This window comes from Triturus cristatus, chromosome 6 (genome assembly GCF_964204655.1).
Source record: "Triturus cristatus chromosome 6, aTriCri1.1, whole genome shotgun sequence".
NCBI classification, from domain to species: Eukaryota; Metazoa; Chordata; class Amphibia; order Caudata; family Salamandridae; genus Triturus; species Triturus cristatus.
The window spans coordinates 1942483973-1942505899 of NC_140589.1; the positions used below are offsets into that span (position 1 = coordinate 1942483973).

The 21927-nt window shown below is 49.6% G+C and overlaps 1 protein-coding gene across 3 annotated transcripts in view; it reads left to right on the top strand.

Annotated features, from left to right (window-relative positions):
- LOC146822550 (uncharacterized) overlaps positions 1-21927 on the top strand; it is a 96484-nt gene that overhangs the window by 6889 nt on the left and 67668 nt on the right. For all 3 annotated transcript variants that reach the window (XM_085613668.1, XM_085613670.1, XM_085613669.1), the window contains exons 2-3: positions 3220-3346; positions 10532-10633. In XM_085613668.1, the coding sequence (XP_085469794.1) occupies positions 3220-3346; positions 10532-10633 (229 nt within the window). The remainder of the gene's footprint in view (positions 1-3219; positions 3347-10531; positions 10634-21927) is intronic.

Sequence of the window (21927 nt, forward strand, 5' to 3'; positions counted from 1 at the left end):
GGTGGTGAACATGGTGGTGGTGGTGGATGTGGTGGTGGTGGACGTGGTGGTGGACGTGTGCAAACAAATTCAATAACATTCTGTTTAGTAGATACAAGGATAATTCCAAGCTGATTCAGAGCCTCCGGATGTGGGGTTCCTTCGTTCCGCAAATACGTCTGGCAACTGATTCAGTTGACGGACTTATTCGCGGAACGAAGGAACCCCACAGCCAGACGTTATTGAGTTTGTTTATCTGCACCGCATTACCTTCAACAGTTATTTATTGGAATACCATGACGACTTCCACTTTTCACCTACTTATGATACATTGCAAGCGTCCTTTTGCCTTTGAGATTTAAGATAATACATCAAGATCCGCATTGTCTTCATTGACCGCTTAACACGATTGGTCCCTCATATATCATCATCAATTGTGTCAACTGTGGCCCTCTTCCTGATGAAGGTACCTCTGCTGTGCCACAACGCGCGTAGAATAGCACCAGTCATTTAAATTTGTGCCACTCAGTTTTTTATTGAAATTGCTTTTTATATATACTGTCAATCTACCATTGTAGGGCAAAAAGTCATCATACCAACAATGTTTTTAAATCGTTTTCAGTGTGTCTGTGAGTTTGTATGATGGACATGAAAGTGAATGAATGATCACTATATTTTTCCTAGTTGTGTAACATTTAATAAATGCTCATTTTGTATTTTAGATAAATAATGTGTTGTCTTTGGGTCTTTTTGATTCTTATTGTTCACTGATCAGCTTTTAATGTCTGTTTACTGAATGGTTGCCTTAAATCTGTACATTGATAAAACAGCCTTAAACAGCATGTGCGGACCCTTAATTGCATTACCCGCACACTATGATTTATTGGGGTTCAGTTATATACTAAGGACCATTTAAATAGCATACAGGCCCCAAACTGAGCGACTCTGGCATATCTCGTGTTCTCACTTACATCAGTGGCACTCAGTTCATTCGTTGAACATTAGTCTGCCATTTAAATCTGTGGCATACAGTTACATACTGATCTCTGTGATGCTTAGCAGAGCACACAGAGTGACCCGACCAGTTTATTGTTTTTTATGAACAGCTAATTTCCAGAGTGTCTAGACACTAATTGCCATCCCCCGTTACCTTTTTTTATGATGTGACAAGAAACTTTATTTTACATCACCATGGCAGGCACCAGGTCCTGAAGAAAGCCCACTTGACCCCTCGGGGCTGACGAGGGCTGAAACATGTCGACCTTTTTTGGACACTAATTTTAAAAGTGCACTAGACCATAATAAGTCTGATGTGTGCACAATTACAAGAATTTTTTTAAACCTATCCCGAATCCAGTACCAATAAAGAAATCTACTGGCTTTACGAGATTTTTAAACAACACCTTTTCACCACAATCACCTCACCTTTTTTATTCACGATCACTACTGTGACCACCAGTGGTAAAAGCCTCCGGGTGGAGGAAGCATTGGATTAACCCAATGATTATGCGATCACGTTAATGAAAAATCTAGCGGAGAATCAAGATATACCGCTAATCTCGATCCTTTACCAAACGTGAATGAGGGTTTCTTAAACAGTACAAAGTACTAACCATGCAATACCCTGGTTCTCCCAGGACCAGTGATCCACTCTCCCATTGATTTTTTGATTTAATCTAACCCCATTACCTGAAGTGAGAGAGTGTGGAACCCCGTCCTGGTCTCGAGTTGGATACCCAGCGAGGTATGTGTTAGACCACTGTCAGCTGGAGCGTCTGCATGCAGGGACCTCAGCGTCTCTGGTCAGTGTGTCGGCTGGGAGGTCTCGATCTCCTCTTCCTTAACCCAGCAAGACATGCTGTATTTATACAAAAAGGAATCTAGGGTTTCTTTGTCCCGTGTGTCTTGTAATAGCCATTGTTGTATTTGAGGATGACGTATGGGATGAACCGTGTACGTAGATATTATGCGGGTGGTGTAGCTTCTACCTGGTTTCCAGAAACTCTTATGAATATTCATTCATACTGTATGAGCCTATTGATGAAGTTATAGGGGCTATTGTTCATGGAAAACCCTCCTTCTGCACCCAGGGGTAGAACTAGGTAAAGGTTCAATCCTAAAAAGTTTGTTACTGTGTAATGTAGGGGGGATAATGTAGGTGAAGGTATATGATATTACCCGGGCCTATATTAGGATACCCATATGGAATATAACAACTGGTGATTCACCTCTTTACTGGGTAATTCACCCTTTTACTGGTGATTCACCCTTTTACTGGGTGACTCGTCCTTTTACTGGGTGATTCACCAGACCTTTAAGATCCAGGAGTGATTATTGACTCTGATCTGAATCCTAAATAACAAACAATGAATGTCACTGAATCCTGCTATCGCCAGATTCCTTCATTGAGACGTTCGATGCCTTTCCATCTCTTTATGCGTATGACTATGAACAGTAACACCTTAGTTCAATTTCACCTTGATTGTGACAACTGTGTCTATGTTGGACTACCTAAAAAATATCTTTATCCCATCTAACACAAATAAATGGAAAATTTTCTAATTAGAGACAATTTCAAACTCCCAAAATAGCATTCTGTCTCTAATCATCTCTGCCAACTCCACTGTCGCTGTCTACAGAAATATTTTCTTTTTAAAGCTATTTTTATGATGTACAAGATCTGTCATGAGCCGGCGCCTGTGTTCCTCGTAGAAAAGGTAAAGAAATATGTCCCCATCATAAACCTCAGGTAAATCAACAAAGAAAACGTTGTGCCTCCCCCCACCCACTACTCTCCCCACCCAACAAACATGCTAATTGTGGCAGCAGAGTGTTCAGGGGGCTGCACTCTGGAATAATATCCCTCTGGACACCCCAGATACTAATGTTCAGAAAATGGCTCGAAAAACCTGGCTCTTTTCTTAGTAGTCGACTCAGTCCCTTACTACAACTCAAGTCATTATCTCCTCAGTGCCAAGATACCACCCAGGAGCATTAGCGGTGCTCTACAAGATTCCATTTATAAATCATTTCACATTACATTTTATGGAGGGTAGGTGAGGAGAGGCAGATTTATAACCTTGTGCATTGCAGTCTCCCGCGAGCTGCCGGCAACCTTAGGATCTCACTGAGTCTTCACTTACAAGAAACTTCTTCAGCAAACAGTGTTGCCCTCATGCCTAATGCAAGCTCTTTCAGGAGTATATTCTGATAAGCCTGCGATATTGCTTCTTCTTTTAGGTACGTGTGAAATTCCATGATGTGGCAATTTATTTCTCTGAGGAAGAGTGGGAGCGTTTAGAAGCGTTTGAAAGAAAGAAGTACAAGTCTGTGATGGAGAAAATCCACGCTGCCATCATCTCACTGGGTAAGGGACCTCATTGATGTGTGCACCCATTTTAGGCTTTTCCAAACGTCTTGAGCAATGCCACTCCATCAGGTTATCCTAAACCAAGAAGTCCTTCAATGTTCAGCTAGACTAAATGCTTGTAGCGTAAATCGAAACCTCTTTGTAGTGCTCACAGGAGTACAGTAAATGCTCATTGGATAATACGCGATTCTCTGTCACTCGTAGGAATGCAGTGAATGTTCATTGGACAATACGCTGATTTGTGGGACTCATAGGAGCGCAGTGAATGTTCATTGGATGGTACACTGCTCTGTGGGAATCGTAGGGGCGTAGTGAATGTTCACTGGACAATACGCTGCTCTCTGGGACTCGGAGCGCAGTGAATGTTCATTGGACAATAAGCTGCTTTGTGGGACTCGTAGGAGCAGAGTGAATGTTCATTGGATGATACGCTGCTCTTTGCAACTCGTAGGAGCGCAATGAATGTTCATTGGACTATACGCTGTTTTGTGGGATTCGTAGGAGCACAGTAAATGTTCATTCATCTATCAATCTATCAATCAATCAAGCGCGTCTACTCACCCATAAGGGTTTCAAGGCACTGGGGGGGTTGGCAGGCTCCAGTCCATCAAGGGGGGGGGAGGGGGTCTGTCGAAGAGCCAGGCTTTGAGGTTTCTTGCGAAGATGGGGAGCGATGTTATCTGTCTGAGGGGGAGCGGAAGGGCGTTCCAGGCCTCGGGCCGTGAGGAAGGAGAAGGAGCGGCCTCCCGATCTGGTCTTGCTGGTGCGGGGGACCACAGCGTAGGAGAGCTGGGCTGATCGTAGGGTCTTCTGGACCAGCATACCGAAACCACTGTTTAGGTATGCTGGTCCAGTGTCATGGAGAGCCTTGTGGGCGTGTGTGAGCATCTTGAACGTGACTTTAGCTTCGATGAGGAGCCAGTGGAGTGTGCGCAGGTGCTGGGTGATGTGGCAGTGTCTTGGCAGGTCGAGGACCAGTCTTGCGGCGGCGTTCTGAATGTACTGTAGCTTGCGGGTGAGATTTTGTTTATTCCAGCCTAGAGTGTGTTGCCGCAGTCGAGTCAGCTGGTGACCAGGGTGTGAGTGACGTTCTTTCTTTGTTCGAGGAGGATCCATTTGAAGGTCTTACGTAGGAGGCGGAGGGTGTGGAAGCAGGAGGACAAGATGGAGTTGATCTGGCGGTCCATTTTGAGCTCTGAGTCCAGGATGATTCCCAGGTTGCATGTGTGGTCCGTGGGGGTGGGCGGGCTTCCGATGGCGGGGGGCCACCAAGTGTCATTCCCTGCGTCGGGGTTTGGGCCCATGATGAGTAATTCTGTTTTCTTGGTGTTTAGATGCAGGCAGCTGTTTTTCATCCATTTGATGACGGCTTCCATGCCTTCTCGAAAATTGTGTCTGGCGGTATTGGGTTCGTTGGATAGGGAGAGGATGAATTGGGTGTCATCTGCGTATGGCATGATGTTGAGTCCATAGGTTCTGACGATGGGGGCGAGCGGAGCCATGTAGATGTTGAAGAATGTAGGCCTGAGGGAGGACCCCTGGGGGACTCCGCAGGTGGTAGGTGCAGAGTTGAAGAGGAAAGGGGGAGTCTGACCCGCTGCGTTCTGCCGGAGAGGAAGGAGCGGATCCAGTTGAGGGCCTTGTCTTGGATCCCTGTGTCGTGGAGTCTGCGTATTAGGGTGCGGTGAGAGACTGTGTCGAACGCAGCTGAGAGGTCGAGGAGGATGAGGGCTGCTGTTTCTCCTTTGTCCAGTAGGGTGAAGATGTCATCTGTTGCAGCGAGGAGGGCGGGTCCCGTACTGTGTTTTTTTCTGAAGCCGGATTGGGAGGAGTCGAGGATGTTGTGCTCTTCGATGAATGTGGTGAGTTGGCTGTTGATGGCTTTCTCGATGACTTTCGCTAGGAACGGGAGCAGGGAGATGGGTCTGTAGTTTTTGAGGTCGGTGGGGTCCGCCGAGGGTTTCTTCAGGAGGGGGTTGACCTCAGCGTGTTTCCAGTCGTCGGGAAACGTGGCGGTTGCCAGGGAGTGGTTGATGGTGTGGCAGAGCATAGGTGCGATGGTGTCGGTGGCTCTGTTGAAAATGTGGTGGGGGCAGGGGTCCATGGGGGTCCCGGATTGGATTGACTTCATCGTCTTCAGTGTGTCTTCGGTGGTGAGGGCTGTCTAGTTGTCGATCGCTAGCTTCAGGGTGTCGGGGCTGGTTGGTGAGGGTTCAGTGTGTTGGTTGTCTTTGTCGAAGTTGCTCTTGATTTTGTGGTGGAAAAAGGTGCTGAGTTTGTCGCAGAGTTCTTGTGAGGGAAGGATGTCGGTGGACTCGCTGGTGGGTTGGGCGAACTCCTTGATGATGTTGAAGAGTTCTTTGCTGTTGTGTGCGTGAGTGGAGATTCTGTCTTCAATCGCTTTTTTCCTCGTTTTTTTGATGAGTTGGTGGTGGGCGTTGGTGGCGGCTCTGAAGTTGTTGTAGGCTTCTGTGGATTTGGTGTTCCTCCAGGCCTTTTCGAGGCGGCGACAAGTGCGTCTGGACTCTCGAAGTTCGGTGGTAAACCATCTGACTTCCTTGACGTGGGTGTTGTTGTTTTTCTTGAGGGGGGCTATGGTGTTGGCGCTGCCGTGTATCCATCTGTGCAGGGTTCGGGCTGTGATGTTGGGGTCGTTTTCCGCGATGGTTGGGGTGGAGTTGCTGAGTGATGAGGTTAGCTGGTCTTCGTTGATTCCGGTCCAGTTTCTTCGTGGGAGCAGGTGTCTGTGGATGGTGGGTATTCTGAAGGTGAAGTGGACGCATCGGTGGTCAGTCCACGGGAGTTCGGTGGTGTGGCTGAAGGTGATGGAGTTACCTGTTATGAAGAGGGGGTCGAGGGTATGTCCTGCTGAGTGCGTGGGTTCGGTCACGATCTGGCAGAGTCCAATGTTGTGGAGGTTGTCCAGGAGGGATGTGGTGCTGGGGTCCAGTTGGTTGTCGAGGTGGAAGTTGAGGTCTCCCAGTAGGGTGTGGTTGGCGGACGCGATGGCATGCGGTGAGATGATGTCCGTGATGTAGTTGGCGAAAAGTCCGCGGTGTCCAGGGGGCCGGTAGATGAGGGTTCCTTGGAGGGTGGTGGTAGGGCTGGCCAGTATCTTGAAGTGAAGATGTTCCATCAGGTCTGTGGGTTCGTCATGGGGTGTGCTCAGGCGGATGTTGGATTTGTGGACGATGGCGATTCCTCCTCCCGGGTGGGTGGGGCGGTCCTTCCTGGAGATCTTGTATCCTTGGGGAATGGCGATGGCAATGTCCGGTCCTGAGGTGGTGTTGGTCCATGTTTCGGTGAAGAACGCTACGTCCGGGGTGGTGCTGTCGAGGAGGTCCCAGATTTCGGCGGCGTGTTTGTGGAGGGATCGGACGTTGGGGAGGATGCATTGCAGGGTCTTTGGTTGGGTTGTGGGCTTGCGGGCGGGTTTTGCCGGGTCCGTGGTCTTGGCGGTGCTGCAGGTGTGCCGGCAGCGGTGACAGCTGAAGGGTCCGCCGGTTTCGGCTGGTGATGCTAGCTTGCAGTTGTTGTTGCGTCCTGGTTTGAGAGCGTGGAGTGCCCTTGGTCGTAGCGTTGGCGTTGTGGAGGTCCAGGGTTCCTGGTGCTGGTCACGGTCAGGTCGTGGACGGGCGCATACAGGCTTGCATTTAGCGCTCCTTTGGCGTGCCAGTGGCACGCCTGCTACCCACGTCCGCCCAGCGGCCGCACATCGGCCGCCATTAAGTAGAAGTCGGGGAGGGCTGGACAGCTGGGAGGCGGGAGCAGGGAGCGGAGTCTTTTGACCCGGACACTTCAGGCCGGAGGCAAGCTCGATTCAAGCCCTTGGGTGATTGCTTCAGCAAGATCTATGGAAGTGCAAAGTCCTTTCCCCTCTTCAGAAGTCCAGTGGTAACCACTGTAGGCCAACCCCAGAAAATAGCACTCTGGCTCAGCGGCAGTACAACTCCTTCAGATTCCCTGGTTACACGGACAGAGGTTCGTCTTGACATCCAGAAGTAATACAAATTGTAGGGGTTTCAGCATGGATATTTACACCCCAAAAGTCTTTGTTCTCAAGGGTCACAAGTCACTGAACCCAGTCAGAACCAGTTCTGTGCAGTCATGGAGCACGCTGTTCACCAGGCTGCATCTTTCTTTTCAGAAAGAGGGGGTCTGCCATCAGACGCACAGTGGGAGGTGGAGCCAGCATTCACCTGGCCCAGCAGGGGGTGATGCGCATCTCTGATACCTGGTCTACTACAGCGAATGATCGAATGGATTATAAAGCTTTTGAATGTGTTGGAGTATAGTGAATGGTAGACCTGACTACAAACAATCTGTTAGTGGGGAAAAATAACAATATAAAGTGGTTGTCGGATTACAGTAAATGGTATTTTAGGAATGGACCTATACACACATTGCAGCTGGGAAAATAGGGAAATAAACGGCTTTACAGCGTGTGACTTCAGAGGACCACTTACGTCTCTGTCTCTGAATTCACTGTGAAATAAACCCTATCTGTAGTATCTGAACTGTAAGTGTGTAGGAAAGTGCCCCCCACTTTTGCCTGACATCTGACGAAACCTGACTTGATGTGCCCTGGGTCACTGCCAACCAGGTTCCCGGGGCCTGTGTTCGTTCCTGAAGCTCTACTTTTGTACCCACAATTAGCACAGCCCTGTTCACAAGTAAGGCCCTTGTAAAAGGTACCATGGGTAACAAAGGGCACTGTGACCAGAGAAGGCCTCTAAGGGCTGCAGCACCTATTGTGCCATCCTTAGCGGGCATGTACCGTAACACCCACACAGGCTGCGTGTTTCGGTGCAGAGAAAAGTGAAGAGTCGACATGGCGCACATCCCTGTGTGCCATGCCTGCCATCCACTGCCTGAGGGCTAGGTAAATCACCCCTCTAGCAGGGTGCACTAGCCCTCAGGTGAGGGTACAGTGGCATGAGCCCTGTACCCCTACAGTTTCTAAGTCCATTCTTAGACATTTTAAGTGTAGAAAAGCCATAAGGAGTATATGGTCTGGCAGTTGGTCATTCGAACTCCACAGCTCCATAATGGCTTTACTTTAACTGGGATGTTTGGTAGCAAACGTCTCAGCACATTAATCCCACATTGACACCTGTGTGGGATTTAATGTAAAAAGCACTCGGAGGGCCTCTTAGAGGTGCCCCTGAACATTGAACAGCCCTGGTGTGATCCTGAATTGCTGCCTGCCATTTGTCACCACCAGACAGGTTTCTGGACCCCTAGGTAGAGCCTCTGCTCTCTAGGGCCTGAAACAAAGTCCACCTTGTGCAGAGGTGTCATGCCTCCTCCCCCAGGATGGGCTGGGTCCACGAAGGGAAAGCTTCAAAGGCCTGCTGCCTTTGGGAGCGGTCACTGCCTTTTGTCACTCCAGCAACCCTCAACCTTGCCTCCTCGGATTCGAGGAAGAAAGAAGAAGGACCAAAGAACCATTCTGACCCACGAAGAAGAGGACGCCTACTGCTTTGGCCCCAACCCTACCGGCGTGTCACGACTCTGAGCTGCCTACAGCTTTGAAACCGGCGTGTCCAGCAGACCCCCAGAGCCCAGATGACCTGCCCTACACTCACCTTACAGACTCCGTCTCCTGTGAGCACCGGATTTGCTCAACAAAGACTCCAAGACCAGAATCCGAATTCAGGTGACTCCACCACTCTGCACCCAATACCCATGGCCCGAGTTCGATTGGCCCAACACCACGAGGAGGTTGCCCCAGGGATCCTGACCTGGGGATCTGGTGATCCCTGACCTCCCTCAGGCTTCAAGACGACGCCTGCAGCGTCAACTTGAACAGTCCTCCCGACCGTGATCGGAGCTGGTAAGAAAACCAGACGCCAGAAGACATCCCCGCAACTGACACCCCATGGTTTTGGACGGCCCAACCAACAGTGTCCAGGCCCCCCGCAAGATCACAACCTACCTCTCCAGCCTGTGGTCTCCTTCAGGAAGTCTCCCTGCCCTAGCCTGCAGCAAATTCACAGAACCGAAGGTCTCCATTGAAAAGCACAGGGTCCCGATGTCTTTTTGGCACCCTGCACCCGGCCGCCCTAGTGCAGCTCCTCTGCTGGACGTTGGCCCCTGCAGTGCTGACCTTAACCCCAGTAGCTTTGCTCTTACACCCGAGTGGCATGTTCGACAGCAGTCCCTAACTGAAGGCCCCCTTAACCCCATTGGCTAACATAGGCCCGTGCGCTCTGCACCCGGCCAGCCCAGTGCCGCTGGTGGTGCAACTTTAGTGCCCATCTACACCATGGGGAACCTTTGTCCTAACCCCCAAGCCTCCTACTCGTAAGTCATGCACTTACCTGAGAAACCGGTAACACTTTTTCTCCTACAGGAACCCATGTTATGAGATTTGGGGCCTAAAATGTTACAAGTGTTGAACTGATGTTTGTATGGAGAAAAGAGAAACTAAATTGCAAAGCATTAAAAAGTTTTACTTATCGTGTGTTGTAAGAACCTTAGGTGTGGTGCCCAGGCATATCACCTCCAGTACTCAAAGTAATCTAAAAGTAACTAAAAAGTATTCTAAATTGCAAAATACAATCACAGCTGTATTTCATTGTGAAATCCTATATTTCAAGTATATTTTACCTTTGTGTACCAAGTCCTGCATGGTTCTAGATTTAAAATACAAGTATACCTTTTTATACTTACCCGGTTGGTCTGGATTCAGTCTGTGTGTGTATCAGTCTTGATTCAGCGAATACAATAAATACTTAACACACCCTCTAGATAAACCTAACTGCTCGTCCACACTACCACAAAGAGAGCTGTTGGTACTTACCTAATTTAGCCTCTGCTATACCTCTGGGGACTCCCTGGACTCTGTGGACACAATACTTTACTTTGGTATGGTGTATACAGAGCCAGCTTTCTACATTGGTGGCAGCGGTGGGATGTAAAGCCTCTGGGGAATCCCTGGACTCTATAGACACTATACCTTACTTTGGTATATTATATACAGAGCCAGCTTCCTACACAGTGGAAATAGAAATCTCTTCATTCTGTCGCTTGGAGTTCACTGAACTGATCAGCAGAGTGTACCTATGAAGCTCTCAATGTTTGCACTGTAATGTTCTTTCTTTGTATCACTAATTCATGTGAAAGCATGAACGGTGGGCAGGGTGTTACATTTAATAAAAGTGCCATTTTTCTTGCTAGGTTATACAATTGTCAACAAACAACGTTTGTTCCGGATTGAACCCAATGTGGTGCCACATGCTAGGAAGCACTTGGGCCATATAGAAAGAGATCCGACAACAGGTGAGTGGGGAGCCGGAGCCACAAAGAAATCAGTCTGACCACAGGTGAGCGAGGAGAATGTTGGGTAAACCCAAACTCTGGCGCAGCTGTACAAGGTTTGCTTTCACACCAACAGGTGACACGAGTGAACGTAGGTCAATGCACCAACACTTGAATGTGAAAGACAGGTTTTTGTAACCCCGCAGAACTCCACCCAATACATAGTTGAAAGGGCGTCAATGCTTCTAGGTTACAAACAGTCCCTAAACAGGGATCCAATGACACTGTAGTGATCAGAAACAAACCTTGTCTGTTCTCTTCAATCACAATTCACACAAAAGATGTATCAAGAAAAGATAAACACATCTAAAGTAACCTCACAGCACAAATGCACATTGTGAACAGCGGAAATAGAATTGACATGTCTTACAAGGTTAAAATTTCATCAAAAAACATAGCACCCTAAAGCCAACTCCTGTGCGCTGCGCTGGGAGAGCAGGGAAAGTAGAGTAATTTACAGCTAGAATTTCTTATGGGGAATCTGTACACTTCATACCTTGTTTATATCAGAACAATATAATATCAGGAGTCAGGGAGGCAGTGTTCCCTGTGAAGGTCAAACACGTGTTCAGCATCAGCATTAACTCCTCCCGGGCTCAGTATCAGCTTCAGTGGAAAGTGCGATATGGCGGCAGCATCTCTGGCAGGCAGGATCGTCGTCTTGTCTGGCCTTGCCCTGCTCTTGATAATCTGGGGTGAAGGGCCTCTCCTAACAGGGTGTCAAGTGCCAATGTTTGATTTAACCAATAAGGACCAAGATGCTACTTCAGGACGCATCCCTTTACACATGTAAGGTAAAAGGGCGACAGTTCAGGTGACAGTATTTTGACAATTGTTCTTTGTTCGATCTTGAAATTAAACAAAGCGCTTCCTCCAGACTGATAGTTGCCTCGGGTGTTTTGTTGATGTCTAAATGACTTGACACTTTACCAGTTCTTGGAAAGATAAGAACAGACGACATCAGATACAGAGGCAGACATGTTCATGATTTTTCAGAAATACACAAGATGGAGTCGCGGCCTACTTAAAATATATCTTTACATCAAGAGCTGACGGAGCCTAATAGAAAGAGGTCTGACGAGAGGTGAGTGAGGAGTAAACCAGAGTCACACAGCGATAGATCTAACCATAGGTAGGTGAGGTGAGGTGTGGAGTAACTCCCTGTACCTGTGTCCTCTACTTACGACACAGGGAGGCTGCCGGAGCCTCCATTGCTGCTGGAAGCAATCACTGCGAGAGAAGAGACCCGGACTGCGGGAACATACGTTTACAAATGTCTTAAAGTTTCAAAAGTTGATCCGAAAGAAGTCTTGGGTAGGTGAAGGGTGATGCATAAAACCCTCCTGCCATCCTGACTGCCCCACGAGAAGGGATGTGGCAGTACCGGCCCTGTCTAGGGGTATGGAGGGTTCATATCCGCCTTTGTCCCTATGTCCCGTTCCACAGTTGTGTGTAAACCGGTGTCGTAAGCGACAGAGTTCGCATCTTTGGATCTGGATAATGGTTCGAGGCATGTGGGCTGCTGAATTCATATCTGTGCATAGATCGCCGCCTAGTGTTGGGTCCGGATGTTTGCATGTTGTTGTCCTGGAAGAGTCTTCGAAGTATCGAGAGATAGGTGACTCCTCCCCTGGACCACAGTGCGCATGGGCATCCTCTCCATCCTCAGATTGTTTTTTTCCGCCATTGGGTTAGGATGTGCTTATCTTGACTCAAGTTAGGAAAATTTAGTTTCAGGCCAAAAGGCCTTTAGTTTTCGTCGGTACTCTTCCCGATCGGTATCAACAGCTTACTTACTAGTTTACCAACTTTAACAACTTTTTTCGGATCCGTTTCATCCGACCATCGACCTTACATCGACGATGGAATCGAGGACCCCATTCAAACGGTGTCCTGTTTGCCACGCAAAATATCCACATATCGACGTCCACCCGGTGTGCAACAAATGCCTCTCTCCGGATCACGACGAATCAAAATGTATGGCCTGTGCCCGCTTCAGATCCAAGAAGACTCTCCGGAATCGACGAGCTGCAAGATTAGAAGCGCAGCAATCGGCACCGGCCCCGACCAACATCTTCAGCACCGAGGACGAAGATGTTGAAAGCGTGGAAAACATAAACTCCAGCCCCGCTTCCGAACACGATTCCCGATAGGAAGACGCAGATGAAGAGCTTTTTCACAGGGAAAAAGCCGACGATGAGGTAGGGGAATACGATGAGGCCTTCGGGGCCAAAGAAGATAGCTCTGGTGAAGAGCAGGGCCTACCCGTCCAAACGGAGGCTATTAAAGTGTGTCAGTTTACGGCTCCGGTCGAGGGATCGCCTTCGGGCCTTACCCGAGATCAATCCCGCAGTTCTTCGGCCCCGCCCGCTGGCCCGGCCTCGAACATCCAGCGAGAGCCATTATTACCGAAAAAGACTGGTTTCCCTTCATCGAAACCGAAACCAATCGTCACACCGGTTCAACAGAAACCGAAAGTGAAACTGGCACTGGTCGGCTCGAAGACCTCCACTCCTTCGACGCCAGCCAAAACCATCGGCTCCGACCGCACCAAAAGGGATTTCGGCGCCGAACCCGCGGCGGCGGATGTCGGCACCGATCCAAAGAGGAAGGCCATCGGTACCACCAAAGCACCTCGGCCCCCGGCACCGAAGCAATCGGCACCGACCACCAAGGTTAAAATGGCCGCTCCATCGGAATCTCCTCGACTCGATGACCCTGTGGCTCCGAAGAAGTCCACACCTACCTCTACAGAACCCCTCGGCACCAAAGAACCTTCGGCGTTCTCGGTGCGACAAGTTGCAGCGTCCTTGCAACGTATCAGAGAACAGGCAGCCCTCCAGGCCACGTCGGGCTCCGAGCCGAAAAAGGCTCCAAAGGCACCTTCGGCGCCAGCCAACATCACTTTTGGTCTGCCGCCGTCCACAGCGCCAAAACTATTTGAGATCCGAACACGTGTCACCCAGACAAGGTCCCCATCTACTGCACACTCTCCTACTGGGCCTTCACCGTCCCAATTCATCGACGCCGACACCGGCAGGCTCATGCTCCGTAAGCGGAAGGTCACTTCCGACCAGGCTTTGGACTCTTACAGAATCCCTCTAAAGCAAAAACTGCCAGCAGAATCAGAACCAGTTTTATATGAACGCCTCCACACCTCCTACCCGGATCCCCAGTCCTTCTCTCCAACGCACTCCGACACGGACGCAGTGGAGGATTACATGGGTGATGACACCACCTACCCCAGGGGTATAGACCCTGAGGAGCAGCAGGACCCAGATCAAGCTTGGATGACCCTGCAGACCCTGGTGCCGCTACAGATACCCAGGACACGCAGCTTTATGGTGCAAAAACATCTCCCACAGAGGACACTGCTGCCTTCAACGCCCTCATTGAACGTGCCGCAGCCAATCATGGAGTGCAACTCCACTCGGACACAATTGAGGACGATTTCTTGGTGGACACTTTCGCCTCCTCAGAGAGGACCGTAAAGACTCTGCCCATGTTAAAAGGTGTCCTCAAGCCAGCAAAGGACATCTTCAAGGAAACAACCAGGGCACGGGTGATAAACCCCAGGATCGAGAAAAAATACAAGCCTGCACCCGGGGACCCTATGTACATTAGAGGCCAGTTACCTCTAGACTCCATCGTGGTTGCAAACGAGCGCACTCGCAGACAACTGGTGATGCTCCTCCACGGGACAAGGAGTCCAAGGTGCTGGAGACCTCCGGCAAAAGGATTGCAGCCCAAGCAGCAAACATCTGGCGCATTGCCAATACACAGGCGCTCCTGGCTCGCTACGATCGCTCACACTATGACACGTTGGAGTCCCTACTCCAACATCTACCAGACGAGTACAAGGAGGCAGCGGAGCTCCTCGTCAGAGAGGGACAACTTCTCACAAACGCATCCATTAAGTGTGCACTGGATGCCGCCGACACAGCTGCAAGGGCAATAAACACCAGCGTCATGCTACGACGACACGCTTGGTTAAGAATCTCCGGATTCAAACCTGAGGTTCAAAATAACATCCTCAACCAGCCTGTCAACCCCGACTACTTATTCGGACCAGAGGTTGACACCACCCTAGAAAAGATCAAAAAAGACACAGACACTGCAAAGTCAATGGGGGCTCTGCAAACGCAAACATTTCGTAGTGGCTCTTTTCGTCGCCCCGGAAATAAAGGAGCTGCTAGAGGACAGGGGTCACAGCAAACCTACAATAAGGGGGGCACACAGAGTACCTACGATAAAAACACCAGAGGTGGATATCGTGGCTCCAGCACCAAGGGCAGAGGACGCGGTTACGGCAACACCAGGTCCTCACCCAAGAACAAACAGTGACGCCCTCTCCCTTCCCCCCGACCACATAACACCTGTCGGGGGGAGACTCCAGCGGTTCCTGTCCACGTGGAATACTATCACCACGGACAGGTGGGTCAGGGATGTTATCCAACACGGTTACTGTCTCGAATTAACCTCCACTCCACCCACAATACCGCCAAAGCACCGTCCTATGTCCTCAGAGCACTTAGCATTATTACAGCAGGAAGTGCTAAGTATGCTGCAAAAAGGCGCAATAGAGGTCGTGCCCGTCCACCAGCAAGGGATAGGGATGTACTCTCTGTACTTCTTAATACCAAAGAAGGACGGGTCCCTCAGACCTATACTGGACCTGAGACCCCTCAACCACTACATTCTCTCAGAGCACTTCCATATGCTCACCCTACAGCAGGTTCATCTCGCTGCTCAGGCAGGGAGACTTCCTAGCCACACTAGACCTTAAAGATGCGTACTTCCACATACCCATACACCCGTCACACCGAAAATATCTCAGGTTCACTATTCAGGGGCAGCACTACCAATTCAAAGTCCTCCCCTTCGGTGTGACAACAGCACCCAGAGTTTTCACCAAGTGCCTAGCTACAGTAGCTGCACATCTACGGAGACAACACATCCACGTCTATCCTTACCTGGACGACTGGCTTGTTCAGGCAAGGTCAGCCCAACAATGTGCCAGCCACATGTCCCTCACCATTCACCTTCTTCACAGTCTGGGATTCTCACTAAATTACCCAAAATCACATCTCCAACCCTCACACGTACAACAGTACCTAGGTGCGACCATAGACACTCTGGCAGCCACAGCTCAGCCAAATTTAGTGAGGATCAACGGCATGCAACTGCTGATCTCAAAGTTCAAACCTCAACACACCCTGCCTGCCCGAGTGTTCATGCAGTTGATAGGCATGATGGCCTCCTGCATTTTCATAGTCCCGCACGCGAGACTACATATGCGCCCGCTTCAGGAGTGCTTGGCACGTCAATGGAATCAGGCTCCCGGGCAATTAAAAGACCTAGTGTTGGTGAGCGGTCGGGCATACAACTCTCTGCATTGGTGGAATCCACAAAACCTTTGCAAGGGCCGACCGTTCCAAGAGCCTGTTCCACAATTAATACTGACAACGGACGCGTCTCTCCAGGGATGGGGAGCTCATGTACTCAATTACACAGTGCAGGGACTATGGACAATACAACAAAAGACGATGCACATCAACCTTCTGGAACTGATGGCAATCTTCCTGGCAATGAAAGCATTCAAGGTACACTTGTGCAACAAAGTCGTGTTGATCCGGACGGACAACATGACTGCCATGTACTACATACAGAAGCAGGGAGGAACGCACTCTCCACAGTTGTCTCATCTGGCTCAGAGCATGTGGAAGTGGGCCATTCAGAGGAACATCTTCCTCATGGCGGAACACCTCCCAGGCAAGGACAACCAGATGGCGGATCTGCTCAGCAGACACAGCCACCAGATGCACGAGTGGGAGCTACATCCGTCAGTACTCCAACCGTACTTCCAACAGTGGGGTCATCCAGAGATAGACCTATTCGCCACAAACGAAAACGCAAAATGCCAAAGCTTTGCCGCCAGGTTCCCACATCCACAGTCGCAGGGCAATGCGATATGGATGAACTGGTCCGGCAGATTTGCGTACGCTTTTCCCCCAGCGCCACTAATACCGCTGGTGGCACGCAAACTGCGACAGCACTCACTAACACTCATCCTAGTTGCTCCCACATGGGCGCGCCAGCCATGGTACACCGCCTTTCTAGAACTTTCCGTGGTGCCGCATCAAAGGCTACGGATCAAACCTGCACTCTTAACGCAGAACCATGGCGAAATTCTGCACCCAGATCCGCAACAGCTGAACCTGGCAATCTGGCTCCTGAAGTTTTAGAGTTTGGCTACCTAAACCTGCCACCTGACTGTATGGAGATCATCAAGGAGGCCAGGAGACCCACTACCAGGGCTTGCTACGCAGCTAAATGGAAGAGGTTTGTCATTTACTGCAACAACAATGACATTAACCCGCTAGACGCATCCATCAAAAACATAATTTGTTACCTCTTACACCTATACCGATGCAATCTGGCGTACACCTCTATACGTGTCCATTTGACAGCAATAGCAGCCTATCTCCAGAACAGGCAGCACCTCTCTTTATTCAGAGTGCCGGCCACCAAAGCATTCTTGGAAGGACTCAAACGAGTAATTCCTCCAAGCCACCCACCAGCTCCAATGTGGAACCTCAACTTGGTCCTCACCCGACTAATGGGTCCACCCTTCGAACCTCTCCACTCATGTGAGATTCAATTCCTCACCTGGAAAGTAGCTTTCCTAGTGGCAATCACTTCGTTAAGAAGAGTTAGTGAACTCCAGGCACTAACCATTCAAGAGCCATTCATACAGGTTCACGCAAACAGGGTCGTACTACGTACCAACCCCAAGTTCATGCCTAAAGTCATATCACAGTTCCACATGAATCAAACTATTGAACCGCCTGTTTTCTTTCAGAATCCACAAAATGTCGCTGAAAGAATGCTCCATACACTAGATGTCAAAAGAGCCCTCATGTACTATATAGACAGAACTAAAGACTTTAGGAAGACAAAATAACTTTTCGTTGCCTTTTCTACCCAACACAAAGGCAACGCCATCTCCAAAGCAGGTATAGCCAGATGGATCGTTAAATGTATTCAAATTTGCTATCAAAAGGCTAAACGCACATTAACGATTCCCCCACGAGCCCACTCAACACGTAAGTTAGGGGCATCCATGGCTTTCCTGGGAAACATTCCTTTACAGGATATATGTAGAGCAGCCACATGGTCCACTATACACACATTTACCAAACACTATTGTGTAGATGTACACTCAAAACAGCAGGCAGCTGTAGGACAGGCTGTTCTCAAAACTCTTTTTCAGACCGCTGCAGCTGGCACTGGTGGCCGCCGCTAATAGGAGGTACTGCTATGTATTCTATGCACAGATATGAATTCAGCAGCCCACATGCCTCGAACTGAATATGCTACTTACCAGTATGCATCTGTTCTTGGCATGTAGGGCTGCTGACATTCATATCGCCCACCCTCCTCCCCGGCGCCTGTAGCAGCTGCAGCTCTCAGAATTACTGTATAGCATGGTCATCACTTCCTGTATCTACTCCATCACTGCCACAATGGCGAAAAACAATCTGAGGATGGAGAGGATGCCCATGCGCACTGTGGTCCAGGGGAGGAGTCACCTATCTCAGGATACTTCGAAGGCTCTTCCAGGACAACAACGTGCAAACATCCGGACCCAACACTAGGCGGCGATCTATGCACAGATATGAATGTCAGCAGCCCTACATGCCAAGAACAGATGCATACTGGTAAGTAGAATATTCATTTCCACACAGGGCTGAGAACCAAGTGTCCACCGGTGTCTCTTGACACTCGTGTCACAGGCTGGGGGAGTCCAGAGGCCCTGAATTAGTGCCATTCTTGGCGCAGATCTGTGCTGCAGTACAAGGGACAGGCGCGAAAAGGCAACAATTGGTTGGTTCAGAATAAGTAAACATTTTTCACTGCTTTCTTTTCTTGTCTAACATGACTTAACTGGTCGAGTTTCATTTGACATCACTGCAGTCTCAGGCGGAGCTGAGTCTGATAACCTCATCTAGTTGCCTCACGTCTGATCCGTTACATGCACTTTAAGCAAGTCTGACCCATGGCAAGCATTAACCCCTTCGACGCTCATGACGGAGGGGTTCCGTCATGAGCGTCGGTTGGGCTGTGCGCATGACGGAACCGCTCCGTCACAGCCCCGCCCGCTCAATAGAACCCTCAGCACAGCGCGAAAATATGCGCCACGCTGAAGGGGTTAAGGAGGCCTGACCCATGGCATGCACTTTAAGCAAGCCTGACCCTTGGCATGCACTTTAAGCAGGCCTGACCCTTGGCCTGCATTTAAGCAGGCCTGACCCATGGCCTGCATTTAAGCAGGCCTGACCCATGGCATGCACTTTAAGCAGGCCTGACCCATGGCAAGCATTAACCCCTTCGACGCTCATGACGGAGCGGTTCCGTCATGAGCGTCGGTTGGGCTGTGCGCATGACGGAACCGCTCCGTCACGGCCCCGCCCGCTCAATAGAACCCTCAGCACAGCGCAAAAATATGCGCCACGCTGAAGGGGTTAAGGAGGCCTGACCCATGGCATGCACTTTAGGCAAGCTTGACCCTTGGCATGCACTTTAAGCAGGCCTGACCCTTGGCCTGCATTTAAGCAGGCCTGACCCATGGCATGCACTTTAAGCAGGCCTGACCCATGGCATGCACTTAAGGAGGCCTGACCCATGGCATGCATTTAAGCAGGCCTCACCCATGGCATGCATTTATGATGCCTGACCAATGGCAAGCACTTAAAGCGAGGCCTGACCCATGACATACACTTTAAGCAGGCCTCACCCTTGGCATGCATTTATCGGGCCTGACCCATGGCAAGCACTTTAAGCAGGCCTGACCCATGGCATGCACTTTAAGCACGACTGACCCATGGCATGCATTTAAGCAGGCCTGACCCGTGGCAAGCATTTTAAGCAGACCTGACCCATGGCCTGCATTTAAGCAGGCCTGACCCATGGCATGTGCTTTAAGCAGGCCTGACCCATGGCATGCGCTTTAAGCAGGCCTGACCCATGGCATGCACTTTAAGCTGGCCTGACCCATGGCAAGCATTTTAAGCAGGCCTGATTCGTGGCACGCACTTTTAGCAGGCCTGACCCATGGCATGCACTTTAAGCGGGCCTGACCCATTGCATGCATTTAAGCAGGGCTGACCCATGGCAAGCATTTTAAGCAGGCCTGACCCATGGCATGCATTTACGCTGGCGTGACCCATGGCATGTGCTTTAAGCTGGTCTTACCCGTGGCAAGCATTTTAAGCAGGCTTGACCTGTGGCATGCACTTTAAGCAGGCCTGACCCATGGCATAATGCGTGAATTTTTGCGTTGTGCAGGAGTTTTTAAAAGTGGGCGGGATTTCGACTGCCCCCGGCCGTCCTCCGTACACGCCCACTGTGACGCATGACGGCCGGGGGCCGTCATGAGCATGCAAGGGGTTAAGGAGGCCTGACCCATGGCATGCATTTAAGCAGGTCAAATCAACAAGGAGCTCAAGGGGAAAAAAGAGATTGGGTCGTCCCCCACTCAAGTCAAAACTACAACAAAGTGACCCAATCTGCTAATACGGAAACTCTTTAAACACTGTGTGAAAAGGACTGAGAAGTATAGACTTTACGTCTTCTGACCAACTCCCCACCATATAGGTATGTAAGAGGGGTCCCTAATTCACAAGACTCCGTACCTGTAAAAAATCTACAAGAACCTTATCCAAATGAAGCAGTCACTGTGTTCAAAAATCCAAATTTGTAAAAAAAAAAAAAAACGTGAAATCACAGATGTAGACAAACCAACCCGTGAATATCAGTGAAAAAATGTGTGCAACGTTTCTCATCATAGGTTACTACCTTGGGCAAAACAACTGGAAACGTGTACGAGAAAAATTAATCAAAGAAGGTGAACATATGTGAACATCACACACTTCAGTCCCAAATTGATAAAGATCCACAGCAGCCGTATTTTTATTCTTGGCTCATGGATCGTACTGTATCTTGACAGACCAAATGCCGTTAAGCCGACATGTTTCATTGCCTTACTCTTATGGCAATTTCTTCAGGGCACCAGGACTTCGTCCACCTTATCAGCACACTTGTTGCGAACTATCAGTGACTGATGTCAGCCAAGGTCTCTCATACTAGCTCGACACCGCGTCACACAGGCACTGTAGTCTTTCAGTGATCCTGTCTCTCAAAACATTTGCAATATGATCGTTCGCATATCAGTCGCGTCCCAAGCTTTGTCTCAACCGCGCGGTAGTAACCTATGATGAGAAACGTGGCATAACTGTCGATAATCTAACCAGTTTAAGCCCGCTGTGGTGTTGCGCACGTGAGGTTCTACCTTGTTTTGCACACATTTTTTCACTGATATTCACGGGTTGGTTTGTCTACATCTGTGATTTCACATTTTTTTTTTTTTACAAATTTGTTTTTTTGAACACAGTGACTGCTTCATTTGGATAAGGTTCTTGTAGATTTTATACATGTACGGAGTCTTGTGAATTAGGGACCCCTCTTACATACCCATATGGTGGGAAGTTGGTCAGAAGACGTAAAGTCTATAAATCTCAGTCCTTTTCACACAGTGCTTAAAGAGTTTCCGTATTAGCAGATTGGGTCACTTTGTTGTAGTTATGCATTTAAGCAGGCCTGACCCATGAGATGCATTTACACCGGCGTGACCCACGGCATGCATTTAAGCAGGCCTGACCCGTGGCATGTACTTTAAGCAGGCATGACTGATGGAATGCATTTAACCTTGCCTGACCCATGGCATGCGCTTTAAGCAGGACTGACCCATGGCATGCGCTTTAAGCAGGCCTGACCCATGGCATGCACTTTAAGCAAGCCTGATTCGTGGCATGCACTTTAAGCAAGCCTGGCCTTGGCAAGCATTCTAAGCAGGCCTAACTCGTTGCATGCACTGTAAGCATGCCTGACCCATGATGTGCACTTTAAGCAGGTCTGACCCGTGGCATGCACTTTAAGCAGGGCTGACCCATTCCGTGCACTTTGAGCAGACCTGATTCGTGGCATGCACTTTAAGCAGACCTGATTCGTGGCATGCACTTTAAGCAGGTCTGACCCATGGCATGCACTTTAAGCAGGCCTGACCCATGGCATGCACTTTAAGCAGGCCTGACCCGTGGCATGCACTTTAAGCAGGCTTCACCTGCGGCATTCACTTTAAGCAGGGCTGACCTGTGGCAAGCATTTTAAGCAGGGCTGCCCCATGGCATGTACTT